We start from the raw sequence: 21,427 nt of genomic DNA on the forward strand, positions 1-21,427 counted from the left end.
TGTCTTTTGTTGCCCATTTAAAGCCCAAGGAGACAACTAAGGCCACATTCACACCATATATTTAAAGCACTATGATGTTGATGGCAATATAGTGTGTGCACACTCAGAGGATGACCTCCAAATCATCCTAAATATCTTCGCAGCAGCTTACGGAAAGCTTGGCCTATCACTCAATATTAAAAAAAAACAAAGTGCTGCACCAACAAGCTCAAAACAACCCCTCTGCAGCATCACAAATCCAACTTAATAGTGTAATGTTGGAAAATGTCAATCACTTCTCCTACCTGGGCAGTTATCTTTCCCCAAGGGCCAACACTGATACTGAAATCTAGTATTGCCTGAGCTCTGCAAGTGCAGCTTTCTCCCAACTGAAGCGCTGAGTGTTTAAGGACCAGGACATTTACAGGGAAACCAAAATGCTTGTTTACAAAGCTATCGTGCTAACAACTTTACTATACGCTTGTGAAACATGGACCACTTATAAATGCCATCTCCAGCTCCTCAAAAGATTCCATCAACAGTGTCTCCAGAAAAAAAATACACTTCACTTGGGAAGACAGGCAAACTAATGTCAGTGTACTGGAAGAAGCAAAGATCACTGATGTCGAAGCAATGATTCTTCAGCATCAGACTGGTCATGTTGTTTGGATGCGTGATTATTGTTTTCCAAAGCAACTACTCTATTTCCAAAGCAACTACTAAAGAATGGAAAGTGAAATACTGCTGGACAACAAAAGAGGTTGAAATACACTCTCAAGGCAAATCTAAAAAAATGTAGTATACTATAAGCATTGATAACTGGGTAACACTGGCATGCGAGAACTCCAGTTGGAGAACAGCCTTTACCAAAGGTGTCATGGACTTTGAAGAAACACAAACTCTGGGCGAAAAGGAGTAATGAGCTAAGAGGAAGGCACATTTGGCAAACCCTCACCGTGAACAACTTCTGCCTGGAAACCTATTTCCCTACTGTGGAAGGATGTGCAGATCCAGAATTGACTTCCACAGTCACTTACAGACTTAAGACCGTGTTAATGAAAGACAACCTTACGCGGCTACGAATACTAGTGATTGCCAAAGAAGAAGGGAAGAAAGTTTTAAAGGACTGTGGTATCACTCAGCACCCTGGGAAAAGTGGTTTGCTAAGGGTGCTGAGAGTTGTTAAGAGACCCTTAGTCCCCTCCCACAGCCACAATTCCACAATTCTCCATGAGGAGGGACTGATTGTTAAACCACTTTGGGAACTGTAGCTCTGGGAGGGGACTAGGGGTTTCCTAACTCTCAGCTTCTTCTTTGGCGATCACTCGTAGCCGAGTAAGATTGTCTTCCATAAACATGGTTTTAACCATGAGTCAGTAAGTGACTATGGAGGCCAAGTCTGGATCCACACATCCTTCCACATAGGGGACATTGATTACTGGGTGGGAGTTGATCATGGTGTGGATTTGCTAAGCGTGCCTTCCTCTTAATACGTTTCTCCCTTGCGTCCTGAGTTCAAGTGTCTTCAAAGCCCATGACACCTTTGGTAAAGGCTGTTCTCCAATTGGAGCACTCACAGGCAAGTGTTTCCCAATTGTTGGTATTTATACTACATTTTTAAAAATTTGCCTTGAGACAGTCTTTAGACCTCTTTTGTTGACCACCAGCACTACACTTTCCATTTTTAAGTTTGGAATAGAGTAGTTGTTTGGGAAGACGATAATCAGGCATCCGCACATGACCAGTCCAGCGAAGTTGATGTTGAATAATCATTGCTTCAACACTGGTGAACTTTGCTTATTCCAGTACACTGGTCTTAGTTCGCCTGTCTCCCCAAGTGATGTGTAAATTTTTTTGGAGACACCATTGATGGAATCTTTCGAGGAGTTGGCGTTTATAAGTGGTCCATGCTTCACAAGCATACAGTAAGGATGGCAGTACAATAGCTTTGGAAACAAGCATTTTGGTTTCCCTGCGAATGTCCCGGTCCTCAAACACTCTGCACTTCAATCGGGAGAAAGCCATACTCGCAGAGCTCAGGCGTTGCTGGATTTTGGCATCAATGTTGGTGGTATAATAATGCTTGGAATGTATGGGGTGAATGTGCCCTTAGATAATACCAGTCATCCTGCTGTGCTAGGGAAATATGGTGTTTTTTAAAAGCGCTATCCTACTTCACAGAATCTTCTGATTCTATGCTTTAAGAACCTTCTAAAATTGTGGAGAATTTGATCTCTATACTGGTACGGCACTTTCTCTCCAATACATACTTCTTGCATATTGACTTGTTAATGTGCTCAAATGGTTTAGGATTGTAAGAGTTGGAGCAGGAGCTGGTCAGCCAATGATGCAGAAAACCATAGCTAAAGTTTCCCCAATCTCTTCAGTTAGCCCCTGTGGCTAATTGAACTGTCTGTGCACCCCTGTTCTAAAGTACAGGCCATGCACAAAACTAGTGAAGCACTAGCAGACCTCTTTGGCAGTAATGGTTTCCCCCAAAGCACCCCGGGAATCATAGTTTGTTAAGCATGCATTCCCCTCACAAAGCTACAATTCTCTGGGAAAAGGTTGAAACAAAATAGAAAATTCTTTCCAGTAGCACCTTAGAGACCAACGGAGTTTGTTCTTGGTATGAGCTTTCGTGTGCACACGAAAGCTCATACCAAGAACAAACTCCGTTGGTCTCTAAGGTGCTACTGGAAAGAATTTTCTATTTTGTTTCGACTATGGCAGACCAACACGGCTACCCACCTGTAACTGGGAAGAGGTTGTTAAGCCACTCTGGGAATTGTAACACTTTGTAAGGGGAATAGGGGACTTCTGACAACTCTCAGCATCCTTAACAAATCCCAGATCCCAGAATTCTCTTGGGGAAGCCAAGTGGTTATAAGAGTGCTTTAAATTGTTCTAAGTGTGCTTTAAAAGGAACGTGGGGATATGGCCATATTATTATTACTAATAAATTTGAATACCACTTTCATATCAAGAAATCAGAGCGGTTGACAGCATAAAAATACAAGAACCCAAAATACATAATCAAAACAGGAACAATAATAAAACAAACCATAGTAATCAGCTCATAGAGGGCCTAAAAGGGGGAGGGGGAGAAAAAAAGTGGTTCACAACAGAGGACAGAAGAAATTTTGCAGAAGATATTTTGCAGGTATAATTCAGCATTGAGACGTCTGAGAAACGGTCTGGCTCCGACGTAGGGCTCCTCCACCTTACATACCGGCTAACAGGTGTCCAGAACTGGGTGAGGGTTAGATGAGGTGAGTTTTTAATAGAAAACTCCCCCATTGGAAGTGGAGGCTGAAAAGGCACGCAGGCGCACTGCGTCCATGTGTCTTGCACAACGTGCTGCGGAAAAAGTACCTTTCTCGCAGCGGCGAAAACTCGCCCCTGTATATGTTAATAAGGCGAGCCCGCCTCGTGCCGCCTCATTGGTGCCGGAGGAAGGGGCGTGACCGGATATGTAAATAGAACCCGGCGTTTTGAAGCGGGGAGGAAGGAAGAGACGCGCGAGGGGGAGGGGAAAGCAACCGGCATTTTTCGTAAACGGCGGAGAAGGAAGAGGCGTGGCCAAATCAGGCACAAAGTGTAGCCGGGGCGGGGAAGCGATTCCAACCAAGAGGTGGTGGGCGTGGCTAGCATGCAAATCTCAGCCATGGCGCCTGCTGATTGGAGGAGAGGCAGCGGGAGGGTTGGGCCATGTTAACGAAGGCGTTCTCTCCTCCGAACCTGCCCTCCCTCCTCCTGCTGTTCGCTAAGCCCCGCCCCTCTGTTTAAAAGTCGCGACGCCTGCGCAGTAAAGGGAAACGAGGACTTAGTCTGTTACACAACTGACTGTGCTGTTTGAGGGGGCTGCGTTCTGCCTTCGGCCTCAAGACTTTGCCTGCTCCCCAAGCTCTCTTACTAGGCTTAACCCCTTCCCGCCCGCCCCCCTGCATTACAGGCATGAGTGGGGATCAGCTGCACAACGACTCCCAGGTAAGGGTCGGAGGGCTCCTACTCTTACAGTACTTAAGGGGAAGTGGATGGAGACCGAGGCCTAAAGTTCCTTGGGGGGGGGGATTAGGATTCCCTCCCCCTTCAGTTGTAGGGGAAAGAGAACCCTTCGCTCTCATAACTTAGCCCCTTCCCATAAATATCGGGAGGGTGTTTCTTTGCCGCAGGTTCCTCAAAAGCAGGTATTTCACTTCTGAATAATAGCGGAGGGGCGCTAAATAAAGAGGGTTTTTTGGGGGGGGGTCGGGGCTTCTTTTCTCTAGGAGAGAGAGCCTCATTGCTTTCAGTTCCTACCGGAATTATTTGGCTGCGGCCCTTTAATAGTAGTTAGGCCTTTCACCTCATTCTCTCTCTCTCTGGTCCCCCAAACCGTCGCATCCCATCAGACCCCTTTGAGGGGTGACCCCTTTTTCTTGCGGAGAGTCACACCTTAATCTCTCGCAGGGCTTCCTGCAAGTTGCCTGTAGACACGGTGTCTATAATCAATCATCTCCAACCCCCCCCTCCCCCCATCGTCTTTTCTTTTAACCCACATCTTCCTCAACTCCTTCCAGAAAGAAGGGGGGTTTGGGGGAGGGAAAATTTGTGGTGTCCCCCCCTCCTCATTCTCGTTTTCTTCCCTACCGCTTGGAGGGCACGAAGGGCCCTTAAACGAGGGTGCGGGGAGGTTGAGGAAAAATCATGGGAATACAGAGCCACGCACGAGGAAAAAGAAGGCAATTAAAATAGGATGGGAAAACTTTGGTGGGGTGGGGAAAGTGAGGGGGGATCTCTATTTGGCCCCCTCGCTTTTGCTAATAGGTAACGCTAAATCAGTTTTTAAGAGCCACCGGGTTGATTCCTCTGCTCGGCTCGTGTTTTGCCTTGAACATGTGATAAAACCATACCTAGGTCTTGTTTTCGTAAATATATATATATATATATATATGTATTTTTTTCCTCTTTCCTTTCCCCCCATAGATCGATCCAGATTTCCGAGCGAACGGTGAGTGCCTTGTCCCTCTGTACTGGGGAGTGGGTAGGATTTGCCCTGCTTTCTCTCCTTTCTCCCTCTCTTTCCCCTTCTCTTGTATTGCTGAGGATGGTAAAGGACAGACATGGCGTCCCAGAGACTAAGTCCCGTCTCCTCGCTCATCGGCCCCATTGTTCCCATCGAGCTTCCTAATACTCGGAAATCATAGGGCCCTTAGCCCATCCGACCCCATTTCTCGGTAGTGAGGACAGTGGAGACCCCAAATCCGGTCTCGCTTGGTTTTTCGGAGGCCCCCTTGGACTCCGATTCCCCCCTGGAAAGTCGCCTTGTCGACGGTCGGGACTTAGTCTCTGCGCCATTTTCTTTTTCTGTCTCTTCCCTGTGTGTGTCTCTTTCTCCTTCTCCTCCTCCCTCGAGCTGCCCATGAGAAACCTCCTGCAGTGAAAACATGCGATATAATCACCACCCCAGCTCAAAATATTCTCTCCGAAAAGGGAAAACCGTCATTTTTGTTTGCTTGCTTTTGTTTTGTTCTTTCAAAGCTTGGTTTAGTTGCCTTTTTATTCCCACCTCGTCCTCTTTTTCTCCTCCCCCAGTTCTGTTTCTTTCAAAACCTTCGCCTGTAGAAAGGTGGTTGCAACATGTTGCTCTTGAACGGATTCTCCATCCATTTGAATACACAGCATATTTTAAGATCTGCATGCAGGAACAAGGGTTTTATTCCTGGATATTAAAAACAAGCAAAAATAAAACAGCACAGGCAGTTCTAGAAACCTATTCAGTATCACTTTGCTAAAGTTTGGTAGTTGATGGTGTATGTTTGTGTTCAGTTTATAAAAGCTATGATAGATATATTGTGAGGGTTTTTTTAATTAAAAAAATATGTTGTGTGGGGGGGGGGATTAAGATTCTGCTATGTATGCCTTTGTCACTGTTGCATAGAGAGCTTTCCTCTTCTTTTAAAAGGAGAAAATAGGTTCTGGGGGAAGGGGATGTAGAGTTGGAATGGCATATCAGTCAGAAAATGCCAAGATTGCTTCCCCCACCTTTTGAAAGGTGATTTCACCTTGGCTTTTAACTCCTGGGGGCTTTATTATACTGGCTGACTTGCTTTCATGAAACATTGCAGTGTTCTGCGTAGCATGTTTGCATACTGGATTGACAGCAGGTTCTCTATCTTCTGAATTTCTGCTCCTGTATAAGGAGTATGAAGTCATCTATGATTAAGAATATGTGTTGATGTAATGCAGGTATTTTTCCCTGCATGTTGAAATATTTCTGCTGAGATCTTTAGATTTTTCAGAAATGTACAAAATGTGCAGAACCTCCCCAACTGCTAAGAAATAAGCACAAATATTTTTAACCACTCTGTAATGGCCATCCATTGCCTAATACAAATACATAAAATAAAAATATCAGTGGTTGTATTCTATAGGGGTTGGCAGTTCAGTGTTAAGACTGTGCTGAAGATGGGGTTTGGGTTTGAATTGTTGAATCTTTTGGCTTCTTGCCCTATTCTGACTTCTTTTTGAAGTGTGTACTGAGCAGGTCTATCTCAAGTGTCTGGTTACCTTGGGCACCTAAAACTTAAATACTGCCTTAACACAGTGGTGGTATCTAATATTTTCAGTCTTATACTTGGGAATTAGAAACATTTTCCTAGCTTGGGTATTTATTATTTCACAAACAAGTAATATTTATCACTGACTAAATAAAGTATGAAGATGGCTTTGGAGGATGGCTTTCTCCCCTTTTGTTGACTCCAGCCTTTCTTTAGTTGTTATTTCACTGCAATCATTCTTCAGCCACAGGCTCTTGATTATTCTTCAAGAAATAACAGTGTCAATAGTCACATCCTTTTTGACCTTGCCACTAAGGCTGTACTTTCCTTCATGTCCTTTTTTTACTTACACTATTGTGTTCCTTACTTCTGAGTCAGAATCATTGCATGTTGAAGTTAGAGTCTTAAATATCCATTTTCATTCTAAGTAAAGCAGTGGAGAAGACATAGAATTAACCCCATACAAAGCATCTTTAGCACAATAGATCTCTTTATACTGTACTTAAGAAAGTTTGCTAGTTCCTCTTGCCTCCCAGATCATCCATTCATGTAGCTTCAAGCATACAGTTCTAAAAAGGTGAAAAAGTGTTTAAATAGAAAAGTAGTGAACTGTTATTGTCTATCCATTCACATTTATTTAAAGGCACTGATGAAAACTACATATCTCTTATTTATTGAGTATGTAATGACCATATGTATTTGATGAAGGCAGCCAGTTTGGGGTAATGTACAGCTGTGCCACCATGTGTGAACTGTTTTAGATCTCAAAAGCTAATGAAAGAATAGTAGAAATTCTCAAGTTGATGGGAGACACCCAGTGAACACTACTGGTTTAATGCATAGTATTGTTTCCTGTGAATAGAACTAAATTCATGCATTAGTATGGTTTGGGAAACAAAGTGCTGTCAAGCATAAGTTTGGCCTGCCATGGGCCGTTAAGTGTCAATACATATCCAAACCAGATTTTTACATCTGCTAGAACAAATCTGCTTTATGCTTCATTTCGGTACTTTATTTTTTTTTTTACAAACTTGTGATTTTGTTTTATTTTTCCTGTGCTTTCTTAAGCACCATCTATAAGCACTATCTTAAGCACCATGTGTAGAAGGGTCTCCTGTTCATAATTTGCAAAATAATTTTCCTGCACTACATGCAGCAATTGAATAGGGCCAATTCAAAGAGCCAATTTAACCATTCAGGTAAAGTATATCCCATGGCTTACTATTTCAGAATGCAGCAGCAGCAGTAGTAGTACATGATATGCATCAGAACAACCACCACCACTTTCCACATAGAAAATTAACATGCCACAGTTAAGGTTAGTTTACATGTACACTTCTCTTTGACATTCAGAGGGTGCATTCAGATGTCTTTCACCCAACTGCCTGGTGCATGGTACAGCTCAGATAGGGTTGTAACCATGTGCTTTTGCAGATTTTTGAATCTGCCCATGATGGAATATAATTTTCCAGGGTAAAGCATCCAGAAATTGCAGAGTAAAGTGTAACCATAACTAGCAATCCTATGCTGCTATTAAGAAAATGTTCTTTTTATTTTTTAAAAAAGTTTTCATTTACAATATTCACTTTTATTTTTTTACATCAGGTTTTCCCGCCCCTTATGTAGACCTGTTAGTCATCTTGTAGCTGTATTTTATCCCAAGACTTGATAGCTTGGAGGACTGAACTCATGTAATATTGCTCTGATACAGAAATGAACATGTTGCATGCATCTGAAAGCAAAGCAACTCAGCTTAATGAAGAAATGAACTTGTGTGATATATTTTCCAACAGTGTGGGTTTGAGGCTCTCAATACGAATTTGTATGTTTGGCAGAGGAAAATTGTGTGAACGGTGTTGTGTCTGTACTGAAGACTTAAAATCTGTTTCAATTTGCTAGTTCTCCCACCACTACCAAAAAGTGTATATGTTAGACAATGCAAAACATAGTTGATTTCCTTTTAAACAAGTAAAGATTTTTAGCTAGGGTGAGTAATTACTAAGAAGCAAAAACCCTGGTGTCTTACAATAAACTTTTTGTAGCATGTAGGATATGATTTTGCTTTCAACATTCCCTGGCAGGCTTGTATAACAAATCCTCAGTAAAATATATCATTGAGTAAGTTTTTGTTTTGGTCAATGAGAGAATGTATATTGGTAGTAAAAGAGATTAGAGGCCTACATCTGTGGAATAGCAGTGAAATATATTATGTAGGCTTGAGGACAACTTTACAAACCTCTGGCTTGTTGGATGAGAATTTATCACTGAAGTACATTTGCTTCCTCAGAAATAAGTTTAGAATCTTACTAAAATCTGTAGTAACACCACAAAAATGTTTCTATATGACAATTTTGGTTCAACTCTATTGCTCAAAATGCTAAAGGGCATAATGAGTAGAAGAATGACTTTTAAATATTCAGGTCTAATATTTACAAATGGCAGAATCTACTAGATGCATTAAATAGCTTATTTAGTTTTAAGCTGTTTGAACTAGGCATTTGTAGTAAACAATAGCTAAATAAAAAAGGAGAAACTTTTAAATTCTAAAAGATCACATACTGGTAGGTTAGTTTAGTCAATCAACCCCCAAGGACTATGGTTCTGGTAGCAAATGTCTGTTTAATGTTGCCAGGAAACAAATGACTTTGGGAAATGTCAGCTTGTTCTTATTTTCCTGTATCAGGCAATTATTGGGGAAACCTGTTCCTTTCTAATAAGATCTGTGAACTCCAGGTATGGTAAGCCAAATAAACTCAAGAATAATAGGGTTTGTAATTCTGATCTTCCCCTCTCTCTAGGTGTGGTCTCCTTAGTTTCCTTTTATCTGTCTTTGCAGATGAATTAGCATGTGACCTTTGGCAAGCTGCTTAAGTTCTTTGCCTCAGTTCTTCACATTTAAATTGTGGATAAGCTTAATCTGCAGTCTAAGTGAGTAAAAATATTGAAGATCTTGAAGATCTTTGGTAGATGTTGAGCTCATTGGCTGAATGCTTGGCAGTAGCCTGAATTAGCATTTTTTTAAGTATTAATTCTGGCTAGTGATCAGAGTTGCCTGTTGAAAAAGATTTCCAAAGAGGAGATAGAAGTTTGCATTACAGTGATACCTCTGGTTAAGTACTTAATTTGTTCCGGAGGTCTGTTCTTAACCTGAAATTGTTCTTAACCTGAAGCACCACTTTAGCTAATGGGGCCTCCCACTGCCGCTGCGCCTGAAGCAAAGTTCTTAACCTGAAGTGTTATTTCTGGGTTAGCGGAGTCGGTAACCTGAAGCGTACGTAACCTGAAGCGTATGTAACCCAAGGTACCACTGTTTCCTGTTGTTGGGTAGCCTTGATACGATTTACTTGAGCTGATTATGAATTGTATATACATTCTCATTATCTTGTTCAATTCAATGAGATACTGTCCACACATTTTCTGAAGTAAATATTTGTGTACCATGTTCAAAGAGAACCCAACCATTCTTCAGTCATTCCCATTTTTTCCATAGTGCTGTTAGTTTCAAAATGTAGCATTAACAAGACCATACAGAACTTGCATGTCAAACAGCAGCTTATGTAGCTGCAAGCATTGGTTTTGAAACTGAGTGTCAGATTTTCATGCCCTTATACTGAAGAAAATCTGTGATTTGATCTTATGTACTTGTTTACAACACAGTAGTATTACTGCAGTAGTTGTAGCTCCTACTGTGTGGTATTATCTAACAGTTTTATTAAAAGTCCTGTGCCCTGCATTGCAAATGATGGCGTTTCTTTAGTGAACTGATTACGTTCAGGTTGACTCAGAAATACTTTTGCCTCTTCATCATCAAAGGGGAAAGTACAGTCATACTTTGAGTTACGGCCGCTCCAGGTTGTGTGTTTTTGGGTTGCGCACTGCGCCGAACCCGGAAATACTGGAACGGGTTACTTCCGGGTTTGGCACTTCACGCAATGCGTAGAAGCGCTGAATCACAACCCGCACATGCGCAGACGTGGCGTTGCGGGTTGTGAGTTGTGAATGCGCCTCCTGCATGGATCGCGTTCGCGCCCTGAGCGTCCACTGTTTTTTTAAAGTTACAGGTAGGTATCCGTGTTGGTCTGCCATAGTCAAAACAAAATTAAAAAATTCCTTCCAATAGCACGTTAGAGACCAACTAAGTCATGTGAGCGGTTCTCTGCTGTATTTTCTGTTTTGCTTTATAGAGAGGAAGTAGCATTTTTCATTGAGGTGGGCTGAGATCATCTGATGGATGGAGCACATGGTTTTAGGATGATGTTTACTGTTACCGGTATGTATAGTTGAGCAGTTGGGGAAGTACTTTGATTGGGATAATTTGGTGCCATCTGCACCCTGCCCCAGCTAGTGAATTGTAAGTATTGCAAGCCATTCAGCGCTAGCAGGCAGTGAAACCACCAGTACCAGTTGGGTTGCCTTAGCAATGTTAGTGTGCTCTTTCTTCTCTCCCCCCCCCCAAAGAAAGAAAGTGCAAGTGCATGGCTTGGTTTTCCCATAATAAAGTTGCCATGAAGCCAAATCTGATTGGCTATTTGATGCTCCAGTGTCATGTTCATTGCATGATCCCTGATTGACTGGGATCACACAGCAAAGAAAGATGTAATGGGCTTAGTAAATAAATAAAAGTGGTGCTAAAGCAGCAGCTCAAGGAAATAATGGCAGTTAACAGGTAACATTTCATCACCACTATCTAGAGATGTTAAGGCCCGGAAAAAAACCCTGGAAAAATTTGGGAAAAACGGGTTTTCCTTTTTTTACTGAAGCCTTTTTTGTTTTTTTCTGAAAAATTGAAAAAATAAAAAATAGATTATGGGATGTTTTATTTTAACATGATGAATAAAATATTTTAAGATAAGGGTTTCAAATATTTTATAAATCATTTCTAAAAAATATGTATGGTATCAGATTATTCTAATTTCTGTGAGGACAAGCAAGTCCTAGGTTACAAACTGAACTCTCCAATGCAAGAACAAGATACATTTCTTCCTTTAGGAGGTGCTGTTGTCACCAAAAAAGAAAAGGGTTTCAGTTGTTTTTTTGCATGCGTGTGGTATGCATTGGTTCTGTTCCTCTTCACTAGGCCTCAAAGTACTGGAAGAAAATATAGAGCAACAAAAAGGGCCTGAAAGTATATAATTATTAATTACAGCTCAGAAAATGATTCTGATTAAATTTCATGCTCATTCATTGAAACTTAGTCCCACTTCCTTTTTCAGTTCTTTTTATGAGAATGTTTTGGTTTTTTTTAAATACTGTGGAGAGGAAATATGAATAATTGTTACTTCTGGATTTTTAAAAATTGTTTTGTGGAGTTTTTTTTGTTCCACATAAACTAGTAAACAGGTCAGGAGATTGTTGCTCCATTTGTTACAAATACAAATAAATATTATTTTAAAAGTAAATTTTGTTTGTAATAATTGTTTGGATACACTATATTTTTAATGTGCCAGTTGTGATAATTTTATGCCCATTAAAATTGTCCATAGTTATATTTTATATTTCTAAAGTAATAGAATGACTTTCAATCTGGAAAAGAAAAAAGAAGTGCTAATGTAGCAATTTTTTTTCAATTTTTCCAAAAATTTCCGTTTTTTTCCGAGCTTCAAAATTTCCGGAAATTTTACATCTCTACCCTTTCCCCTCACTTCCAAGCTTTCTTTCCGCTACTGACTAGTGTGTTTAGGTAATACAAAGGCCATTTCATAGTGACTCATGATTTGATGTAAGCTGCAATCGGCCAGCTAGTGATAAGAACCGTTTGACCCCCCCCCTTTAATCCTTATTTGTGAGATCAGAACATATGTTAATTACAACTGTTCAATGATAAACTGTTAGAAATGCACAACTGTAATGGGTTAATGAGGAACTAACTGAACATAAATATCTCAGTGGCCAAACCCCACAAGGGAGATTGCACTCTAAACAGTAAATCAGAATTTACACACGAGTTTGCAAGAGCCATCTTTAGCTCAAACAAAGCTACATACAAATTCAAGTATTTGCATAAGAGCAAAGAGTACATTTGTATCTTCAGGCATTTTTTGGGTAGCCCACAGGATTTTGTTCATTTTCCTAGTTGCACTGCCAGCATGAAATGTGGAAATTACAATATGTACATGACATGTAATTCATGTTAACTGTTCTATTAATTTCATTGCAGAATAATTGTGCAAACCAGACCGTGTGAATTACAGTGTTGTTGGCATCTGCATCACTCTCTTCTTAGTTGTTTTTTAATGAGAGCATAAGCTCCTAAGAGAAGAAATATTTTGTATTTTGAAAAGAAAGTCTTATGAAGATCAGCAGAGGTCTTTTTCATTCATTTTACAAATTTGGCTTGAACTGATTGTTGTCTTAACATACTTTAAATCTGCTGCCTTAGTAGGGTTCTCACAGCCTATGTCATGAAAAATGAATGTTTATAGTGTTATATATCTTTTCTCTCCCTCCCCATCTCTTATGGAGTGTTACATATATCTTAAAAAGAGCTTTAAATTGCACATTCAGATCATGACACTTTAATTCTACTTGATTTGACAGGAACAGCAGCATAGCTAGCATAATTTTCTTTTGGCATGATGATTAGTTGGGATATTTAGCTATGTAAGTGTTGAAATGTGTCTTGTCCTCATTAAGATACATACAACCTAGAAGTTGTTTTACACTGTTTTTAATGTAGAAGAGTGGGTAATACATTTAAATAATAATACTGTAGTACAGGGGTTCATTTCTGTGGTAGTTGTTGCTATGTGAATGGTGCCATGGACCCCTGGGTGGGTTACGCAGTCCTCCTGGGGTTCATGGACTACCAATTGTGGGAACTACTGCTGTAGTTCATCATCATCATCATCATTTCAGTTAGTTGGGTGAAATTTAATTCCCAAGGTAGCATGTGTAGGGTTGCAGCTTGGTGGAATAGTTTTGTTTTTACTTTTTGTTGTAAATTTTCCAAAGGCAACAATGGACTGATAAACTGCAATTGGGTAGTCAGAATTAATGACAGAAAATGGCCCTTCCTCATATCCTTGATTATTTGTGTTAGGAATGTGTGGTTGGTTGGATGGGGGTAATTCATGTGGATTCATCTGGACTTGGTAGGATCTGGAAGGGTCTGAGCAGTTATCAAACTTCTTCAAAACATGTGTAACTTGGGCTGCCTCTTATGTTGCATTAAAATGGTGGTGTTGCACTTCCATGACTCCCACCTAGACAATACCCTAGAAATAACTTATCATAAGAGTTCTATAATGTATCTACCTTTTTAGTGATATAAAAGTATCCTGATTCTGGTTACCTCCCAGCAACTTATTGAAGTTTGGCAAGACATTTTGGGTGTTGCTCTCAGATTTACACATAGAAATGTGATGCATGAACTGTGTGTCTTGCATTCATATCAACATGATACCTTCTGATTTTATTACTAAATGTTTCACAGATTTTGAGTCTCTTGACAAAATTAGAGGTTTGTCTAGATACACAACGGACACTAGATAATGTAAACTGCAAGTGTGACAAGTGGTGCTTGAAAATTTGTGCATCTTGTAGGCTCACTCATCACAGAACTAGGAGAGGCTGCAACCCTTGATTGAGGGCACATTTGGTTATAAACCCAGGTCTATTATTGTGTAATGTGTGAAACAGGCCTTTGCCTAACAAATGAGAGCCCCTTTCACTCCCATAATTCTATAACTCACTCAATTTTCTTTGTGTCATTTTGAGGGTCGCTTAATGCAACACAATTTAAATGGGTGCTTGTTGCAGACCTGCTTTATGTGCCTTTTGAAACGAACATGTTTTCTGCCTCTGTACAAGGTAACAAATAAGATGCACCAGTGACACATGATGCAGGGAGCTACAACTGGCCCAACTTGCATGTTTTGACAAGTGAACTTGAAGATGCGTGTGCACTTCAGATATGATATTGGCAAGTATAAAAAGCAGTTTTATAAGAAATACACATTAAAAACAAAACATAAAAAGCAACCCTTTTCAAGATCTTTGAAAATCCACATAATTCCACTAATGAGGCTCCCCTGATCACAATGGACCTACTCAAACAAAACCACTATTACCCCAGAATGCTCACATCCAATATTTGCTGCTTTGAAAACTAGACCTTACTGGTTTTATGTATCTATTGAGTAGTGGGGTAAAGAGAACAATCTTTGTGGTTCTGATACCTCAGAGAAACAACTAAGCAAAGTTTGTGCTGTTTGGTGAAATGTCAGCGTCAGGGTTTCCCATCAGATGAAAATGAAAGAGCAAAGATAAGGTATGCAAGGGAGCACAAGAGAAGAACAGCAAAGAGGCAGTAAGCAGGCTATCAGAAACTTCTAAAAGCTTTATCACAAACATGCAGTGAAAATACTCTGTCTCCTCAAAACGTGCCTTAGATAAAGGCCAAGTTGCCCTATGCTCTTGTGAAGAATGTATACTCCAGGAACCACCTACTTTTAAGCTTTTTAAATTGTAATCTCCGAGGATCTGCATTTCTTTTCCCTTCTTCCCCTCCCTCTTTGATAGGCTTGTAAGCACAGTGTATATAGTGAAATGGTGTATATATTGGAGTGCATGCATGGTGTAGTGAATCTTTTTTTATTTTGGATGTTTGGACTGTTTATGTACAGCTGCATGTACCTAAGGAGAAACTTGAACCAAACATGCATAATCTGTTTTTGATGCACTTATTTCCACAGCACTTGATAGCTTTATTTGCAAAATTAATTACCTCTTGCATAGTTTGAGAGGTGAGCTTAAAAAAGGTATCAGAAATAATTCCCTGAAAAGATTGTTTTATTATTTATGTAGAGTACTTGTGAATAGAAAAAATAGGCAGACGCAGGATGGTATTCTACTAACTCATCCTGTCAGTGCAAGGGTTACCACTAGCATAATAGGACTCCCCCCTCCTATCCCTGTGTGTGCTCCACACCCTCCCCAGATCTGCTCCCCTAGTACAGATTAAGAGGTTGCACAGAGGAAGGGAAGCAGACAAGGTTCTGTTGTGCAAACATAAATTATGTGCAAGCAGAACTACTTGGTGCAACATTGAATACAACCCTTGTTTTTAAAGTAGAATATCATCAAAAGAGTGACTCATGTATTGCTACAAAGAATTAAGCATTCCATTATCAAACTGCCAAAGGCTGGGTAAATAAAAATGTCTTCATTTGACATCCAAACCAGTAACGGTGGTGAGGTGGGGCGCTGCAGGAAGGGAGGTACCTTAAGTGGGAGATAACTCCAGAGTCAGGATCCTACAACAGATAATGCTCTTCCTTTATCCCCTCAACCTGGAACCTTGGTGGGGACTGCAAACCAAGTCACCTTCCCTCCTCCCTGGCTGGTAGTGGAGGAGGCACTCCTGCAGATATTTGTCCATTTAGGGCCTTGTAATTTGTTGAGCAGAAAACAATTGGGCAGGACGAAAATCTGGAGTTGCGTGTTCACTTGAGTTAGCACATGTTGGGGCACAAGCTTGACTACAGGCAAGAGGGGCCACCATTACAGATCTGCATAGCACCTGTCAAAGGAAAACATTTGCTCATCTAGTCAAAATTATATAAATGCCTACGTCTGGTAGAAAGCACCATTGCAAATATTAAAAAATAAAAACTGTCAGTCTCCGCAGCATAGTACGTTGTTTTCATGAGAGGACAAGGAATTCATTTCCCTAATTCGTGCCCTTGAGAATATAATCAACCTTTTCTCTTTAAATAGCAAACTCCTAAGAAAGAAGTTGTCTGAGGTTCCTTATTGAGGTGTGTGAATATTTCTGTCGTCATGACATTGAATGCTTGCTAAGGCTACAAAGCTGTTAAAATTATTTGCCAGAGATTTGCTGTGTTGCGCAGATTTGAGCTACTAGATAACTAAATATAGACCAGTTCCTGCCTCAAGGAAAAGAGAGTGTACTTGCAGCCTCACTCAAAGCTTCTCACTTAGGTGTATCACATGTCTTGCTATATCATACCTGATCTCCCTTTCAAAGAGGTGCCTGTGTACTTGAATTGCCCTAGCTAAAGACATGTTGCTGGCTCCCCCCCCCCCCACTTATCTTCTTAAGAGTTAGAGCAGGAGCCTTAAACTTCTTCAGACCCAGGATCCACTATTGCCCAAACATGCATTTTTATATTTTCTTACCATTATATTGGTTTTGTGGTAGGGTGGTTGTTATGACCAGCCGTAGATCATGCCATAATCAACACCCACCAGTTGAATTAGAGGATATTAGCTATTAAAGAACTAGCAAGATCTTGGGAAAGATCTAACCCAGGCACCCCCAAACTCGGCCCTCCAAATGTTTTGGGACTACAACTCCCATCATCCCTAGGTAACAGGATCAGTGGTCAGGCATGATGGGAATTGTAGTCCCAAAACATCTGGGGAGCAGAGTTTGGGGATGCCTGATCTAACCATTATGCTAAATATAATTACTCTTGGCTGTATTATAATACTTGTACTTTTCTCCTTTCATTAAAATAGTTAAATCCAAAAATGTTCGTATTTAAAATCAATGGACTTTCTCTATCAGCTTCAGTAGACAATAGCTTTGCATCCTCCAATTCTTCCCATTTTATGTCATTTTCTCCATCTCTCAATCACTGGTTCTTGATATAGTTTAGCATCTTAAGTAGTTTCCATAGGAATAGTTGGGAATCTCACCAACAGAAGGTTGTTGAATCACAGGTTGGAAATAACAAGTGAGAAAAAGACTTTAGACTCTGCAATGTGGATAAAATTGTTTTTAAAATTGTTTTGCCAACACTGCCTAGAATCTGTTTGGTTGTTGATCAGCTTGTTTTAAGTTCACTGCTGTTTGCAAAACCAAAAGTAAAGCTAGTTGCATTTCCCTATAACCATGTAGGAATTTAACTGTACAGTATAGTCCTCTTGTAAGCAGCCATATTAACAAAGCACCAGAAAGCTTTGGAAGAAACAATTATAAGTTTTACTAATGCAAGTGACTTGATGAAAAACCGGAATCTCCTGTATGAACAGAGCTCCTGCAGTGGCTTTCCTTTGGAACTGATCCTCATGCACAGTCATTTGTAGTGGAGTGTCATATGTGCATCGGAGCATACGGAGAATTCTCAGGGAGAGCACTGGTTTTGTAGCATTGCATGGCGAAAATGATTAGTCTTTTTTTAAAAATCATTTTATTAATTAGATTTCCAAGATAGACTACAAAAGAGAACCATAAAACAGATATAAAACAGATCAGAAACATCAGAAACAAAAGCAGTTATCGTAACAACAGTAAAAATACAAAAAGCAGTAAATTTAAAATCAGTTAAAATCCTTCAAATCATTCAAAATGATTGGTCATTTTGAAGGAGTCCTATAACTTTTAGTTTTCCTTGTACTGCTAATGTCTACTCAGGCATGCCTACTGGTCAGTTTAATTTGGCCCCTGTGGCAGTTTATTTCCTGGGGTAAAATCCTAAAACAACCTCAACAACTTCAATCCTAAAAAAGCTCAACAACTTTAGTTGGCCCTTTGCTCGGTCCCCATGGCCCTTCACTTCATCAAATCTGGCCCTCTTTGAAAAAAGTTTGTACACCTCTAGATGGGGTTCTCATAAGAAACTGAAGAAATGGAAATGTTTCCAGGCAAGGTTCTATCTCCCTTTATGATAGTAAGGTGTGGGAGCACTCTAGAGCTCATTGTGGAGCCTAAAATTTGTAATATGCAAAGGTCTGTGCATTGGAAGGCCTAATACTGCGGCATCCCGGGTTGGGGGGGGGGTAGCATCTGCAGAATGGTAAGCATAACTATTTATCTATCTTTGTTGCTTTCATGTTATGTGTCTACCTAGCTCCCAAAGTGACATACAATGAAAATTAAAGCCTAGAACACTAGAAAGTGAACCGCAACAGTATACCATGAATTCAGTTTAATGATAAACCCCTGTTTGCCCCACTCATGCAGAGCAGAAACTCAAGAACCATTGATAAACCAGCTTTAAGTTTTTGCTGATGCTGAGGAAAGCTGTCTATATGGCGTGCTTATTTTTCTGTGAAAGAGGCACAAGACCCTCTTCAGCAGATTTTGTTGAATTAAGTGAACTTGGTGATGATGTGTTGTACAGCTATCAAGTTCGATGGGATCTTGGAGGTCATCTAGCTCAACTCACTGTTCAAGCAGAATCTACAATGCAAGATGCAACTGTTCATTTGATTTATTGGCATAAATACACAGCATTCCTGACAGATGGTGGCGGTGGGGTCTGCTGGTGTCTCCCCATTCCCCTCTTTAAGGGTTAGCTCGGAAGAGGACTATTAACAGCAACTCATTCAAACAGATTGATCATAATTTGTCTTAGATGTGAGCAAGTGGACAAAATCCTACAGTCTCAGGATTTGAGGCATAAAAGTAATGTGCATGTATGAATTTGCCCTTTATTTTATATCTTTCTATACTAGTGAACAGCAGTTCTTTCTCAAATTTGATATGTCCCTTTAAGCTCACTACTTCTTTCTCACCCCTACAAGAAATTGGCATGGCTTAAATTGGACTCTTCATTGACGGATATGCATTCCTGGTCAGAGCTTACGTTTCAGTATTTGAACAACAGCCAAAGCTTGTTGAAACAGCTGTTTGGTTTCCTCTGAGGTTGCAATTCCTTGTTCTAGAGAGGCTGTTCAGATGTGATGGACAAACATACATTGGCTTTAGGATAGGTTGTGCAGTAAATGCAGCTTGTATAATTCCAGGGATATTTTTCCAGGGGTTTGTTAATTTTTAAATGGCAGCTAAAGAAATACTGAATATCGCTAAGCTTGGTGTTTCATTACCTGCATTCCTAATGTTTGTTTTACAAGTAAAAGAAAAATGTGATGATGTAAAAGTATAGAAAATCCTATTGCAAACTTGCTGTGATGGAATTTTTTTCTACTGTCCAATTCCACATACCCCTTGTTTGAGAAATGAAATGGATCCGATACCAGTCAAACCTTGCTGCTTCACACTATCATGTGCAGAACTTCACATCAATGGTCTAAATCAGATTGATGTCAATAGAATTTAAACAGGCTAACTAAATGAGCCTAGAGAAACTTGGAGTTAAATCCCCATTTTGCTGTGAAGCTCACTGGGTTTCCTTGGTCTTGTCCCTGTCTTTTAAGCAAACCTGCCTTGCAGAGTTGTCATGAGGTAAAGATGGGGATGAGTAGGAGAATGAGATATGCTGCTGTAAAATTCCTAGGAAGAAAGGCAGGAGATAAATGCAAGACATGAAAAAGTAATAAATTTGTAATGTTGGTCAGAAGTAGTCTTGTACATAATTAGGGTATGTTGGATCAGTTGCTCAGGAGGACAGGACAGGTAGTTTCTCTTTTTTCCTGCCCTGTGTAGTGGTTTACTTGCTATTTTTTCAATAACAAGTCTAATGCATGGCAAATGCTCTTAAAATATTCTGCTTTGGGGCAATTACATTTTTAATGCATCCAAGAATCTCTTCCACCCCTTCATTCTTATTGAAGGAATGGCTGCAGCTCAGTGAGAGAGCATCTTTTTTGCATGCAGAAGATCCCAGGTTCAATCTTTGGCATCTCCTGGTTTGGCTGGTAATGTTCCCTGTCTGAAACCTTGGAACCACTACCAGCCATGAGCTAAATGGACCAGTGTTCTGACTCTGCATAAAGCACTTTCTTATGTGATGGTGGTTTTTTTGCTTTAGCAATGTTGCCTGTTCAGAATAACTAAGGGTATGAATTGTGGCCAGAGTAATGCCTTGGAATTGTTTGAATGCCTTGCAGTTTAGTAGCCTGACTAGTGTCCATGTGGAACATTTTTTTTTAAACTATACATTGATTATTCAGTAATAAACTCATTAGACTGGTATAGTGGGGAAAAAACTAGAATTGGGCACGTACCAGTTCTAATGTGTCTAGAAAAGCTCATTTCAAGACAGGTGGTAATTTTATAAATTCCTGGAAGTTTTAAACATGGACAACCTGGATATCTCCATGTGGTGGTGGTATGAGACTTTATAATACAAGCAGTTTGTGCAAAATGGGGAGAATTCTGCTTCTCTTGAAAGGCAGGCTTGGGGATCTGTTCATTTGTTAAATGTAATATTGATAGGGTTATTTATGCTGTATATAATAATCATATATAGAGTTGAGTACCCACTTCTATGCAGCCTAAACAGCAGCACTTAACACACATGAGGGAGATATAGACAATGTTTTCAGAAGTACATAAAGTCTTTAGGGGGGAAATAATGCTAAAATGGGAGAGGTAGTAGCCCGGCGAGGACTCAGTAGCCATGGAATGTTGGCTAAGAGAGGGAAACCTCACATTCAAGACTGCAGTCATGTGCAGGCTTACCTGGAAGTAAACCGAATTGAACACAATGGGACTTTGTTCAAGTAACTGCAGGATTTCATAATTGGGTATTACATTAGGTCAGCCTATTAACAAATGACCACTTTGAAGCATGTAGGAAGACTTAATGAGGAGGAGGTGGTATCACTGAGGAGTTTCAAAATGCCATCAAAGGAAGTTGCTTTATACCTGGTCAAATTGTTTGCCCGTGTACTCTGGGCTGTCTGCATAACCTGATCTGTCTGGGACTTGCTTTGAGCTATGCCCCCTCCCATAGTTATGATGTTATAGAATCCATAGTTCAAAGGAACATCAAAGCAGGAGCAGCATCCATGCTCTCTGCCACTTCAAGAAATCCAATAGACCTGAATCCCTGAGAGATGGCTATCCAGCCTCTGCTTAAAAACATCTAATAAAGGAGAAACAAAATAAAAATTTATTTCCAGTAGCACCTTAGAGACCAACTAAGTTTGTTCTTGGTATGAGCTTTCGTGTGCATGCACACTTCTAAAGGAGAGTCCAACATGTTCTGAGGTATCCTGCAGGGCGGAGATAGGGAATCTGTGGCCTTCTAGCA

The 21,427-nt window shown here is 40.3% G+C and overlaps 1 protein-coding gene across 1 annotated transcript in view; it reads left to right on the plus strand.

Annotated features, from left to right (window-relative positions):
• Positions 1-3,789: 3,789 nt before the first annotated feature.
• TOP1 (DNA topoisomerase I) overlaps positions 3,790-21,427 on the plus strand; it is a 73,223-nt gene continuing 55,585 nt past the window's right edge. The window contains exons 1-2 of the mRNA XM_033153394.1: positions 3,790-3,969; positions 4,948-4,972. Coding sequence (XP_033009285.1) covers positions 3,937-3,969; positions 4,948-4,972 — 58 coding nt within the window. The 5' untranslated portion in view covers positions 3,790-3,936. The remainder of the gene's footprint in view (positions 3,970-4,947; positions 4,973-21,427) is intronic.

This window comes from Lacerta agilis, chromosome 6, assembly GCF_009819535.1.
Source record: "Lacerta agilis isolate rLacAgi1 chromosome 6, rLacAgi1.pri, whole genome shotgun sequence".
Lineage (NCBI taxonomy): Eukaryota > Metazoa > Chordata > Lepidosauria > Squamata > Lacertidae > Lacerta > Lacerta agilis.